Here is a 15267-nt window from a genome sequence, read left to right as displayed (position 1 = left end):
GAAACACGTTTCGTGAACTATCTTCGTAAAATACTAGATTGTATTCTCAACGAGCCGCCATGACACTGTTGAAATTCTCGAGAAGCCAGACCCACGTCGCGCGTTCGTCCAATCAGCTGCCGGTCAAGGGCGTGGAGCATCAACCATGGATGTATGACGTCGCGACACCACGCTTCAATAATGTCGGACAAATGGATCTGTATCGTTATAGTGCGTCTTATAGTGCGTTCCATTCACCTCGGAAGCCAGAGCTCAGAACTGAGTTGAATGCCTTCACAAGTCTGATTTTTCATTGTTGTCATTAGCTCTAGCCAGGTTAGCCACTATTAGCAATCCCAGCTGATAAGAACGCATTACGCCAGGGGAGTCAAACTCATTTCAGTTCATGGGCCACTTCCCCCTAATTAGATCTCAAGTTGATGCTCCAAAACAGACTGAGGCAACAGAAGCATTGCTGCACGTGACGCTAGTTAACACTGCGCTTGGTGGAAGCTAACGTTAGCTAGTAGCTGGCTTAAACACGGTTAAAATGCTGAGAGCTAAATGGTGTAACGTGTGACTGTATTTAACTGTAGAAGATTCCAACAGCGTAAACCGCCGTCCAACAGAGGTTATTTTACATTTAAATGAAATCATTTAATTTTGACCATATGGCTTTAGCAATAAACAAGCAGCTCTTTAATGTTGCAGACTGTTGTTTTATGCTCCTTTTTTAAAAATGTGTTGTAGACTTTATGGAGTTTTAATGTTTAATTTAAAAAACCTCTGTCTGACTGTCTGTCTCTCTCTGTCTCTCTCTGTCTCTCTTTCTCTCTGTCTGTCTGTCTCTTTCTCTGTCGGTCTCTGTCTGTCTCGCTCTCTCTGTCTCTCTGTCTCTCTGTCTCTGTCTGTCTGTGTCTCTGTCTGTCTTTTTGTCTGTCTGTCTGTCTCTCTGTCTGTCTCTCTATGTCTCAGAGGTGTACAAAGGCTCCGTTCTGGCACAACGAGCGCGAGCAGAAAGGATTGAGTCTGGAGTTCCACAACATGATTGTACCTTATCAGGGTTTATATTTCTGCACGGTGCACTTACAGAGGAAAGGCCGGACCCTCAACTTCACCCGCAGCATCAACGTCAGCGCAGTCTGTGAGACAACCACACTTCTTCACCCAACACCACCAACTTTTAATGAATATATCCGTGCAGGTGAACACTCTTGTTTTGTCCTCACAGATCCGTCTAGTTTGCCCAAAATACCCAGCATCCTAAACCCATCTGCCCACCAGGTCTTCACTGTCAAACAGGGTGAGTAAACAGCACAGCTACAGCGTCAACTGTCAGACAATAACATCGTTACAATATCAGTAATGAGCCTTTTAAAACCTTAGTTAGTAGTCTGGTCAGTTTCTGGGTCCTCGCTTTATTTATTTGACAGTAGATGCAATTACCTAGGGGAAAAAGCAACAAAATCATTTAAAAAAGGACAGAAACCTTTTTTTTTTTGAGCAAATGTAGCAACAACAACCTTGAAAAAACTTTCAAAAACAACACAAACCTTGGAAAAAAAAGTGTATAAGAGCATCTTACAGTGCTCAGCATAAGTTTATGAACCCATGCTAAAGTTGACTAAAAAGAGGAATAAAAAAATCATCTTTTGGAAATTGATCTTAATGCCTTAATAAAAAAATAGGAAAAATCCAACCATTAAGGACACCAATTTTCTTTGTGAATGAATAATGTATTGTTAATAAACAAATGTTCTTCCTTAAAATACAGGGGGCATAATTCAGTCCACCCCTATGTTAAATTCCCATAGAGGCAGGCAGATGTTTATTTTTAAAGGCCAGTTATTTCATGGATCCAGGATACTATGCATCCTGATAAAGTTCCCTTGGCCTTTGGAATTAAAATAGACCCCCCCCCCCACATCATCACATACCCTTCACCATACCCCCACATCATCACATACCCTTCACCATACCCCCCCATCATCACATGCCCTTCACCATACCTAGAGATTGGCATGGGGTACTTTCCATAAAATCATCTCTCAATGCAAATCAAACTAGCTATTAGGCTAACTGAAATAAAACCATGCCAATCTCTAGGTATGGTGAAGGGTATGTGATGATGTGGGGGTATGGTGAAGGGTATGTGATGATGATGGGGGAACGGTGAAGGGTATGTGATGATGTGGGGGGTACGGTGAAGGGTATGTGATGATGTGGGGGGTATGGTGAAGGGTATGTGATGATGTGGGGGTATGGTGAAGGGTATGTGATGATGTGGGGGTATGGTGAAGGCTATGTGATGATGTGGGGGTATGGTGAAGGGTATGTGATGATGTGGGGGTATGGTGAAGGGTATGTGATGATGTGGGGGTATGGTGAAGGGTATGTGATGATGTGGGGGTATGGTGAAGGGTATGTGATGATGTGGGGGTATGGTGAAGGGTATGTGATGATGTGGGGGGGGGGTCTATTTTAATTCCAAAGGCCAAGGGAACTTTATCAGGATGCATAGTATCCTGGACCAATGAAATAACTGGCCTTTAAAAATAAACATCTGCCTGCCTCTATGGGAATTTAACATAGGGGTGTACTTACTTATGCCCCCTGTATTTTAAGGAAGAACATTTATTTATTAACGATACATTATTCATTCACAAAGAAAATTGGTGTCCTTAAAGGTTGGATTTTTCCATTTTTTTTATTAAGGCATTAAGATCAATTTCCAAAAGATGATTTTTTTATTCCTCTATTTAGTCAACTTTAGCATGGGTGTATTCACTTATGCTGAGCACTGTAAAAAACATAACTTTACATATAAATAAAGACATTTGCACCATAAATTGTTGCATAAAAATTCACCAGAATGCAGCAAATAAATTGTGTTTGACGCTCAAACTTTTATGGGGAAGGACCCCAAGACCGCACACACACACAAAATCCCCCTCACACACACACACACACACACACACAGTGTCAAATGTAAACCTGCCCCCTCTGGGACTGCCGTGCATCCAGATGTGCGTTTCATGTGCTCCGGCTGTGTCGCAGTGTTTTTTTACGGCTCCTCCACCTGGCAGTGACGGAGATGCCAACGACTGCTTTTAAATTAGTTTTTCCTTCCTGAGAGCGCGCTTCAGAGGAGATTCTACATTCGGGTAAAAGTTAATTGTCCGTGCAGAATCGGCGCAGGCTGCAGCACCTCGCCCAATAAAACGGAACAAGCCGTTAACAGAGAGTACACACCGCTTACGGACACACGCCATCAATCACACGGACGCCAGCACGCAGCGTACACGCAGTCAGACAACAGCAGGATTGATAAATGATTCAAGGAAATGTGTTTCATGTGCAGGCCGCTCTCTCGCTTGCTCACTGGAAGTTCAACCTCAATTTAAGACTCAGAACGCACTCATTTCTTCTTCCTGTCGATGTGTCAGTAAACCCTCAGCTGACTTTAACTAATGGGACCGAGATTTTTAAGCTCTGTTGTATGACAGAAAGGTTGTTGGTTCAAGTTCCTGCTGTCCTTCAGCAAGACACAACCTCAACTTCCTCAAAATGTGTGTGTCTGTCTGTCTGTCTGTGTCAGTCTGTCTGTGTGTTTGTGTGTGTGTGTGCCTGTGTGTGTCTGTGTATGTGTCTGTCTGTGTGTTAAATATGATGTGTGGTCCTGATCCTGAAGTTGTGGCTGAGGCCTAACTGTGTGTGTGTGTGTGTGTGTGTGTGTGTGTGTGTGTGTGTGTGTGTGTGTGTGTGTGTGTGTGTGTGTGGGTCCTGATCCTGAAGTTGTGGCTGAGGCCTAACTGTGTGTGTGTGTGTGTGTGTGTGTGTGTGGTCCTGATCCTGAAGTTGTGGCTGAGGCCTAACTGTGTGTGTTGTCCCCTCTCAGACACAGAGGTGCGTCTGGTGTGCACGGCTCTGTTCCCCTTCCTCGAGTCCTTTTGGGAGATCTGGTGGACGGTCGATGGGAAGACGCTGGAGAAACTTGCCGACAACCGCTTCACCAACATCAACAGGTGCAGAGACAATATGTTCCGTTTCAGATTTTATCAATCTGTTAAATATGAAGTCTGTTTCCTGTAACCATTTCCTGGGTGCTAAGTAATGAACTAAATCCCCAAACCCCTTTTTAAAGGTCCCATGACATGAAAATGTCACTTTATGAGGTTTTTTAACATTAATATGCGTTCCCCCAGTCTGCCTATGGTCCCCCAGTGGCTAGAAATGGTGATAGGTGTAAACCGAGCCCTGGGTATCCTGCTCTGCCTTTTGAGAAAATGATGTTGATGTTGTTTGCAGTCAGGTGAAGAGTGTTTTATTTTGAAAGGTATAATGCGTGTGTTTGCAGACAGGTGAAGAGTGTTTTATTTTGAAAGGTATAATGCGTGTGTTTGCAGACAGGTGAAGAGTGTTTTATTTTGAAAGGTATAATGCGTGTGTTTGCAGACAGGTGAAGAGTGTTTTATTTTGAAAGGTATAATGCGTGCGTTTGCAGACAGGTGAAGAGTGCTTTATTTTGAAAGTTATAATGCGTGTGTTTGCAGACAGGTGAAGAGCGTTTTATTTTGAAACGTGTGTTTGCAGACAGGTGAAGTACGACTTCGGGGACCGGACGGAGGAGAGCGTGCTGGTGATCAAGGACTTCCAGCCCGAGGACGTGTACCGGGAGTTTAACTGCTCCGTGAAGAATAAGAAGGGCTTCGAGACGCGCCGGGCTCAGCTGCAGGAGGAGGGTGAGTCACGGCATAACCTGAATCCCAATTCTCTGTCTTACCCCTTCCCCTTAGCTCTGCACATTCCCGTGAGAGTAAGGGCTATCCCAATTCTCGTTTTGATCGAGGGGTAGAGCTAAGGGGAAGGGCTAGAGACCCCTTAAAACCAAGCATTTTCACGAGCTTACTTGAAACCAAGGGGTACAGAGTCTCATAAGTGTAATGTATTTTCAGCTTAAATAATTGATTTAAAAAATGACACGTCTTTTTTTGTGCTCTACACAGTCCTGTACATATATATTTGCAACCATGTTCTTAATTGAAATTTTTTTTTTAAATAGTTTGCTATGCCAATTGCTGATTAGCACAACAGTCTCGCATTTCTCTGACTAGCCTTGAATGGACTCCATGGCAGCCAACTAGCGACGATGTATGATGACATAAACCCCTAACGTGGTGTGTTCATTTCACCCCTAGCCCTTACTACTCTATTTCAAGGGACAAGGGCTAGGGGTAAGATGAAGGGGTAGGGGGAAGGGGAAGGGGTAAGACAGAGAAATGGGATTCACAACTCTGGGAAAACTCCATACTATCGCTACATCACTGACCGTTTGGAAGCAAGACGCCCCAACTCAGAGTAACTGCTTTTTTATGCTTTTATCAACAACTGTTTTGACACTTTGGGCCATTTAAAAAAAAATTGTGTTGTTTCTGGGAATTTTATGATTCAGTCAACAGAGAGATGGTTTAGAAGCAAGGTGCCCAAACCATGGATGTACTAAGGCCCAAACTCCGTCGGAGTAACCAGCCAATATGTTTGCAGTTTAAAATAAATGCACCAGTAGTAAACTCTACAGTAAGCTAGAGATCTTAGGACTCTGCATATTTGGGTTACATTAAAAAGAAAAAAGAAAGAAAGAAGCTTTTAGTTCCAACATGTATTTACATGCATCTGGACATTCAAATCAACAATCACTAGGAAGGAAAGAGAGGTTAAAGTGTCCGGGGTTGTTAGGCTGAAAGAGAGGAAACTGCACAATATTAAGAGAAGGATTCCAAGAGAGGAAACTGATTTTTAAAGTGCTCATATTATGCTCATTTTCAGGTTCATAATTTTATTTTAGAGGTTGTACCAGGATAGGTTTACATGGTTTAATTTTCAAAAAACACCATATTTTAGTTGTACTGTACATTGCTGCAGCTCCTCTATTCAGCCTGTGTGTTGGGCTCTCTGTTTTAGCTACAGAGTGAGACATCTCACTTCTGTTCTATCTTTGTTGGGAGTCACACATGCATAGTAGCTAGGTAAGGACTACTAGCCAGTCAGAAGCAGAGTATGAGGGCGTGCCCTGACACACTCTCAGAAATAAAGGTACAGTGAGGGTACAATTAAGTACTTTAAGGTACAAATTTCACAAATGTGCCAGCAAAGGTACAAACATGTCTCCAGCTTAGTACCAAAAAGTACCTTTCCAAAGAAAAGGGTACACAATGAAATATGCATGCTGAAAGGTACATATAGGTACCCTTTGAAAAGGTACATTGTCATAAATAAAGTATATATAAAAAAGTATTATTAGTTCCTTAAGGTACAACATTCACAAATGTACCATTAAGGTCCTATTGTGTTCCCACGGGGTACTAAGAAGTACCTTTCGGTACACACATCCTGTAGGGAACAAAAGTACCTTATTCAAGTCAAAGGGTACACTTCCTGTGGGGTACTAAGAAGTACCGTTCAAGTGACAGGGTACACAATCCTTTGGGGTAGCAGCTACGTATACATGCCTTTTCTAAGACTAAATACTAAATCCAATGTATATAGGCTACATTAGATTTAGATAGAGCCTATGTCATAATTTGTAAACAAGTCTGCCGATTAGAAACGGGTATCTTTCTCTCCCCTGTGTGTGTGTGTGTGTGTGCGTTGTGTGTGTGTGTGTGTGTTTTTGTGTGTGTGTGTGTGAGTGTGACGATCGGCCAGCTTGTGGAGTTTAATATATCTCCAAAAAGACAGTTAACCACAGGTTGCTGTTGATCTTATGATGGACATGTGTTGTGATATTTAAACCAACGAAACCATCAACGGAGCGAATTAAAATCCTGTTATTAACGAGCCGGTCTGAGAGACCTCCAGCTGACAGCGGGGTCTCTGAGCGAGACTGTCCGAGCGACGAGCTTGCGGCCCCGGCATGCGCCTGCTGGCTGTCCCCTCACTTCATGGAGCTTCTCAACTCCGAAAACTTTGAAGCAAATTGTCAATTCGGCATCAATTTTCACAAGACTGACTATATTCAAAATCTAAACAGTTCATTTCTCGCCTAAAACGTTGTCAGAAGTGAATTTAGTGATGAATAAGATGGCGAAAATTTTTAAAATTGTCCCGTTATTGGTCTGTCTAATATTATGACTGGCTGTTTTTTTGCGCCGGTATTCGCGTTCTAGGTCAGTGGCCACACCTCTTTCTTTCATTCGGATTGGCGGCAGTCGCTGGAGCCTGCAGGACGCTTGACAGCTCAACATGGCCCGGCCAACTTTACCCTCAGATGAGCTGATCCAAACGTTGATAGAAGGTGGTTTAACTATGACAGATGGAGAAGCGCAGAAATTCAGAGGTGAGTAATACTGTCGTTAGCTAACGTACATTTGAAAGTGACACTTGCGGCCCGCTGATTAAAGTTGGCTGATCAGCATTTGCTAACGTAACGTTAGCTAAGGCTAACGTTAACGTTAAGCTAGCGCTAATTAGCTACGCTAACGTTAGCTACAGTTAGATCAAGGTAACATTATATCGGGACTTATTTGTAAGTTCCCACTAATGTTCGTTACATGTAGCTAGTTGTAAAGATTGTAAATGAAAAAGCATAACGTTAGCTGCTGACCTTAGCTAGCTAACGTTTGCCAGTCAATTCAGCTGGCTAGCTAGCTAGCTTACAGTTGGCTACAGCTATTGTTAGATAGCTCGTGTCCCTCGTACAGCCGAAAAGTTGAGTTAAAGTTAAGTTGATGCCCAAATAGTGCTGTAGCTATGTAGATAATACAATATGTAAGTGCTTAGTGTACGGGGTGTTGTATATTTATAAGTTGAAGATGTTGGATGATGTTCGATTCCATTTCTGCATCGGAGCTGTGTAACACAGTTCAACTTGATGGCGTCTGTGTTGTGTGGAATTCCGGGTCTTCTACGGCAGTGTTTCTCAAACTTTTTTCAATATTGTACCCCTGACCAGGGCAAAATTTTTGGTACAACATTTTTTTTATATATATATATATATATATATATATATATATATATATATATATATATATATATATATATATCAACACACACACACACACACACACACACACACACACACACACACACACACACACACACACACAGCAAGTAAGTAAAATTTATTTGTATAGCACATTTCACAGATAAAAATCACAAAGTCCTTCACAACAAATGGAAGGATACACAACATGTATACATTACAGTACATAAACAAACTAAGCAGAAAACAACATAAAACCGGCATAACCACACTATAGTTTAATTAAACGCCTCTTTGAAAAGAAGAGTTTTCAACTCAGTTTTAAAATTTGTAACTGAGTCCAAACAACGTACGGAAGGAGGCAATGCGTTCCACAGCCTAGGTGCCACAGCTTGAAACGAACGGTCCCCTCTAGTTTTAAAATGTGTACGGGGGGCAACTAAAAATCTCTGACCTGTACTGCCCTACAAAGGCAAAAGACCTTAACTCGCCAGAGTGTGAAACTGAGAAAAATGACTTTAAAGTTATGTCAATGTCCTGACAATTGAGTTATAGGTATAATATTGAAATTTTCACATTTTGTAGTGTATACCTGTATTAATCTATCTACAAAATTTTTTTTAACTCAAATTTGACCTTTGACCCTTTTTCGGAAGTTACTGTATTCTGCCTTAGCATTGCCCACAAAATGACAATCGGTCATACCAAGGCAAAAGACCTTAACTTCTATTTTATAGCACAATGTTATGATAACAATGATACATTTTACTTAAAATATAAGCAATATTAATCCTATTGCACTCACTATGATAAAAATGGCTTCACATTTATCAACATCATATGAAAATTATATATCAATACGTTTTTTTCTGTATTTCATACTCATACTACCAAATAGGCAGTCGCATGATTGATTCACACACTTGGACAGACAGACAGAATTAAGCATGAGAGTGTTTTGATGTTTTAAGCATATAAAGCATGTTCTTCGTTTGGATATGAGACACTAATTTATACTCATTGCAAGAATGAAGACGTGAACATAAAGATGCCGTCATTCACGTGCATAAGTAGCCACGTTGGTTTGTTTTGATCTTATAATACATTCATAGATGCTCTGCAGAGAGGATGGTTAGTTTAACCAGAAGTTAACTTCACAAGAATTTGTCCACATTTCAAGATTTGTGGCAAACTAAGATAAACAGTTAGACTACAAACCGACAGCTTTTGTTTTAGCTTGTTTTTCTAAATTCGCTATTTAGAGTAGAGAACAGCTGTGTCTGTGTAAACAGCGCGGTGGACGAGAGTGGACTGCCCAGACAGAGGCATTTAAATATATCGCTTCCTACATGTGTGCCTGTAGACAGGTGAGTTGGTATTGATACGCATTTACGTTTAGGTTTTATTGTAGCCTACTTACAGTAACGAGCATAGCGATATTTTTCCCAGTCAGGTACATGTGCTGCGCGTCACGTCGTCCTCTGTTGTGTGTGTGTGTGTGTGTGTGTGTGTGTGTGTGTGTGTGTGTGTGTGTGTGTGTGTGTGTGTGTGTGTGTGTGTGGGGGTGTGTGTGTGTAGCGTGTAGCGCGGGCAGCGCATTTACAGAGTACCTTAACGAAATTTGAACATTCTGAAGCGCCATGAAACTAAGACAAAGAACCGTAACTGATGTTACGGTATTCTGCCTTGGCTTCTCTACGGCTTTTGAAGTTACGGCAAAGACAACACACAATTTTCTCCCCAAAACAATAAAATTGACTCAAGATATTTGTCCACATGATAAAGCAGATCTTTAATATTCCAAAAATGACAATAACTCATTTTCGACCAAAATTGAGTTACGGTCTTTTCGCTTTGCACGGCAGTGTAGATCTCAGACTACGTGAGGACGTACGCAGCTGTATCAGGTCAGAGATGTATGGGGGTGCCTGACCTTGTAAGGCTCTAAATGTTAGAACCAAAATTTTGAAATGTATTCTAAATTTCACTGGTAACCAATGAAGTGAAGCTAAAACCGGAGTGATGTGTGCCCTTTTTCTAGTGTGGGTTAAGAGCCTAGCAGCGGAATTTTGGACCGTCTGGAGGCGACAAAGATCTTTCTTATCAAGACAAATAAAAAGACTGTTGCAATAGTCTAAACGAGACGAAATAAATGCATGAATAATCATCTCCAATTCAGCCTTTGACACCAAGGCTCTTATCTTAGAAATGTTCCTTAATTGAAAGAAACAGTTTTTAATAAGTTGCTTTGAGTGTTTCTCCAGAGACATGGCAGCATCAAAAACAACGCCTAAGCTCCTGAGACTTGGCTGAACAGACGAGCCTAAGGTACCGAGATGCTTTTTTATCTGAGAAATGCTCTGCTCAGGCGCAATGATTAGTGTTTCCGTCTTAGCTGAGTTCAGCAGTAAAAAGTTATCGTTTAACCACTGCTTAATCCCACTCAGACAGTTGAGTAAGGATGACCGTTTATATAACTCAGTAGGCTTAAAAGAGCAGTATAACTGAATGTCATCTGCATACAGGTGATAAGAAACATCCTTAAACTGGCCGATTATATGTCCTAGAGGGAGTATATACAAAAGGAAAAGAATCGGTCCCAGGACAGAACGCTGAGGAACACCACTCGATAGACCTGCAGTGTCTGACATGATCTGATTTATAAAAACACTAAAACTTCTACCAGTAAGGTAAGACGTAAACCATTTTAAAGCTGATCCAGATATCCCTAATAGATCCTGAAGTCTATTAATCAAAATATTGTGATCAATAGTGTCGAAGGCAGATGTAAGGTCCAATAAAACTAACACTGTATGCTTTCCACAATCTGCTGACATCAAAATATCACTCGAAACTTTAACTAGTGCAGTTTCCGTAGAATGTTTTTTCTGGAAACCTGACTGATATTTATCAAAAATATTGTTTATCTCTAAGAAAGTAGTAAGCTGCTCTGCTACCACTTTCTCTAGAATCTTAGCCATAAAAGGGAGTTTTGATATAGGCCTATAATTCATAGGTTGCAATGGGTCTAAACTGGGTTTTTTAAGAACAGGTTCAACAATAGCATGTTTAAAAAAGTCAGGAACCACACCAGTTAAAAGTGAAGTATTGATCATTTCTACAACACAGGGGCCAATACTGTCAAAAACCTGCTTAAACAACATAGTTGGGAGAACATCACTGTGACAGCAAGACGGTTTCAACTTATCTAGTAGAGTGGCGACCTCATGTAATGTCACCAGTTCAAAGGAGAAACATGGATGAGAAAGCGCCAAAGTACAAGCTTTGATACAAGCAGGAGAAAGTAAAATACTAGATCTGATATCTTTAATCTTCTCAACAAAGAAGTTAAGGAATACATTACTGTTTGACAAAGAAAGCACCACAATTGGAGAGACAGATGGCGAAACAATTGAGTTAATGGTGTCAAACAAGAATTTGGGTTTTTTCTTATTTGAGGATATTAGCTGAGAGAAGTATTTAGTTATAGCACTTTTCAGAAGTTCATTTAGGGAAGTAGTTAATTCTCTAAGATAAAGCCTGTGAACTTCAAGTTTAGTTTTCCATAAGCGCTCTATTTTCTGTTTACTTCTACAGCTCTGAATAGATGTGTTTATCCAGGGGCAGGGCTTTTTAAGAGAGACCATGTTTTTCATAGGAGCCACTTCATCTAAAATTGCTAAACATTGGCTATTAAAAGACTCAGCATACACATTTGCATCACTGCAACCCCTTAGCCGGCATCGATCAAACAACAAAGAAAACTTCCCAGCAACATCCTGGTTAATAACTCTCCTTTGAGCCTTCATTCTCAGAGGCGGGGGGTCCCGAGGTAAGTTCAGGTTAAAGAAAACACAACTATGATCACTCACATGTACATCCTCCACACAAACATTTACTATCTCCAGACCTAATGAGAAAACAAGGTCCAGGGTATGCCCCTTTAAGTGTGTAGGTCCTGAGACATGTTGTGTAAAATTAAAAGAGTCAGTAATGGATATGAGATCTGTAGCTGCAATGCATGACGTATCGTCAATATGAAGATTAAAATCTCCAATAATTAAAACTTTCTCCAGCTTAATTATAGAGGTTAAAAAATCAGTAAAATCAGTAAGAAAGATGCCTGCAGGACCAGGAGGGCGGTAAATTAGCACACAATAAAATATGTTACCAGAACCGACCTTAATCATCTGTGATTCAAAAGAGGTGAAAGTTTCAGAGTGGACTACTCTGCATAAGAATCTGTCACGATACACAACAGCAAGGCCGCCGCCTCTGCGTGCCGTTCGAGGTGTCCCAATCACAGAGCAGCCTGTAGGACAGAGCTCATTTAAATGTACAGCTTCCTTATCCCTCTGCCACGTTTCTGTAAGGAACATAAAATCCATCTTTTCCTTAATGAAAAGATCGTTGATGGCATGCGCCTTATTAGTGATGGAACGAGCATTAAGCAGCGCTAAACGGAGCAATGATGGCAAGTAATCAAACAGACTGGGTACACACACCAACGGGGGTGGAAAAGTTTGACTATAAGTCTCCCAGCTGTTACAGAGTCCTTCCATATACACTCCAATGTTCATCAGGGTGACACGATCGTATGTCTGCGCAGCGGTGACACAATAATTTAAAGGCAGGGTTAATGTGACCATAAAAGAGACAAAGACAAACAAATAAAAACGACACAAATGTGACGTAGCAGCGGCCATGCCGGACAAAGGCGCCATCTTCAGTACAGGCCAAAAGTTTGGACACACCTTCTCATTCAATGTGTTTCTTTATTTTCATGACTATTTACATTGTAGATTCTCACTGAAGGCATCAAAACTATGAATGAACACATATGGAATTATGTACTTAACAAAAAAGTGTGAAATAACTGAAAACATGTCTTATATTTTAGATTCTTCAAAGTAGCCACCCTTTGCTTTTTTTGATAGCGCTGCAAACCCTTGGTGTTCTCTCAATGAGCTTCATGAGGTAGTCAACCTGAAATGGTTGTCACTTCACAGGTGTGCTTTGTCAGGGTTAATTAGTGGAAGTGTTTCCCTTATTAATAAAAAAAGCAAAGGGTGGCTACTTTGAAGAATCTAAAATATAAGAACATGTTTTCAGTTATTTCACACTTTTGTTAAGTACATATCCATATGTGTTCATCCATAGTTTTGATGCCCTCCAGTGATAATCTACAATGTAAATAGTCATGAAAAAATAAAAAGAAACGATTTGAATGAGAATAGTGGTCCAAACCCCTATGTATGTGTAGCATATATACATATATACACACATATACTAGTATATAATAGCATACATGCAACACATCATAGCAATAGATACATACATTCACATACATATACATGCATATATGACATACATATAGACATATATATACATATGAGAAGACATAGAGACAGAGACAGACAGAGAGACAGAGAGAGAGAGAGAGAGAGAGAGAGAGAGAGACAGACAGAGAGAGAAAGAGACAGAGAGAAAAAGAGAAATAGAGAGAGACACATAGACAGAGGAAGGATAGGACACGACACACCCATGACCCTAGAATAAGACGACCTGGACCCATCTAGATGCCACACAAGCACAGTGAAGACAACACACAGGACAACCCCACAGAAAATGAAGAAGGAATGAGGACACTTGAAGACACCAGAAAAACAGATAACACAAGAACAACTAGAAATATCCGAGACTGAAGGACACAACGAGGACAGACACAGAGGATCACATGGAACAGAAAGAAAGGAGGCGAGAAGCACGAGAGACACACAAACACCCACACAACCAAAAAAAAAAAAAAAAAGGCCAGCAAAGAGACACAGACAGGAAAGGAGGAAGAAAAGAACAGGACAAATAGACCCCAAGGAGGACAAGACAAGGAAGGTGACAGGGTAAGTGAAGGAAGGAAGGAAGAGGAATGAGGACATGGAAACAGAATGAATAGTAATGGAGGAAGACCAACACACACCCACACAAAAAGAGTACGAAAGCAAAAGCATGGAACACGGGAATAACAGGAAAGAAATAAGTGGAATATGAAAATGAGTAGAAACGGTAGAGGTGGAAATAAATGAGCACAAAATAACGAAATAGGAAGAAAGACGTGGACACAGGATGGAGGGAAGGAATATACGGACAGGGACATAATATAGAAAGGAAAGAAAAATATTGAACGGAAAAAAAGAGGAAAAAAAAAGAAAAAAGGAAAAAATGGTGGAAAGAAAGGAGAGGGAATAGTAGGTGGTATAGGATACACAGGGATAATGGATAGAAACAGATGTATGGAAGGAAGAAAATAGTATATAAAGGAATGAGAGGAAAGGAAGGAAAGGATGGAAGATAGGTGGAGGAATGAGATAGCAGAGCAGGAATAAATGGAGTGGATACATAATGAAAGATGGAAGGATATATAGAAAGGAATGGAATTAGGGCATGGAGAGGAATGGATGAAAAGGACAGTGAGTAGGGAAGGATAATGGAAAGGAAGGAGAAAGAAGAGTGGAATAGGATAAAGGAGTGGAAGAGTGGAAGGGGAAGAATGAAGAAGGAAAAGGGGCAGTCATAATGCATATTGAATATTCTCTAAAGAAAGGAGGATCCTTATAGTAACGTTAGCGAATGCTGATCAGCCAACTTTAATCAGCGGGCTGCAAGTGTCGCTTTCAAATGTACGTTAGCTAACGACAGTATTACTCACCTCTGAATTTCTGCGCTTCTCCATCTGTCATAGTTAAACCACCTATCAATGTTTGGATCAGCTCAGAGGATAAAGTTGGCCGGTCCATTTTTGAGCTGTCAAGTGTCAATCAGAGTGAAAGAAGAGTGACCACTGAGAAGCTACCCATTTTGTCCTGTAGACCCTCTTAAAGTGTATTGAACTGGTTCAGTCAAGTCTAACCTCGATTTACAGTATTCTTTCAATTTGAACTGAGAAGAGAACTCTTTTGATGCTTCCTCAAAAAATCATTGGAATGTAAATCTTGAAGTTCAGGACCTCTTTAGATCAACAAGTAGTGGCTTTAGGATAACTTCTAAGCGCCGCACTCCTTTTAAATAGGAATAGCGCACCAGTAATGCTAAATGAATATGCTTCACTTGAGACCTGTACCTTCCATTTACATTACCTACGGTGTAGTAGAAGGCGCTCATTTTGTGCTTTTCTTTGAACCCAAAGGATTTACTACCTCAAATTCATCCTCATGAAAATGCATCTTTTTGAACACGCTCGTGTTTATCTTCAGAAGCAGGGTTTTCACTAGCAGGTTCCTCACTAGGATCACCAGTAGGTAAAATGCAAG

General features: G+C 40.8%; 1 protein-coding gene across 2 annotated transcripts in view; it reads left to right on the top strand.

Moving 5' to 3' along the window:
• The window catches only part of LOC120570954 (interleukin-1 receptor accessory protein-like), a 60672-nt gene that overhangs the window by 30312 nt on the left and 15093 nt on the right, over nt 1-15267 (top strand). For both annotated transcript variants that reach the window (XM_039819650.1, XM_039819643.1), the window contains 4 exons: nt 955-1123; nt 1211-1282; nt 3878-4004; nt 4573-4721. In XM_039819650.1, the coding sequence (XP_039675584.1) occupies nt 955-1123; nt 1211-1282; nt 3878-4004; nt 4573-4721 (517 nt within the window). The remainder of the gene's footprint in view (nt 1-954; nt 1124-1210; nt 1283-3877; nt 4005-4572; nt 4722-15267) is intronic.

This window comes from Perca fluviatilis, chromosome 2 (assembly GCF_010015445.1).
Source record: "Perca fluviatilis chromosome 2, GENO_Pfluv_1.0, whole genome shotgun sequence".
NCBI classification, from domain to species: domain Eukaryota; kingdom Metazoa; phylum Chordata; class Actinopteri; order Perciformes; family Percidae; genus Perca; species Perca fluviatilis.
The sequence above is the reverse complement of the archived record's forward strand: the minus strand, read 5'-3'. Positions and strand labels throughout refer to the sequence as shown.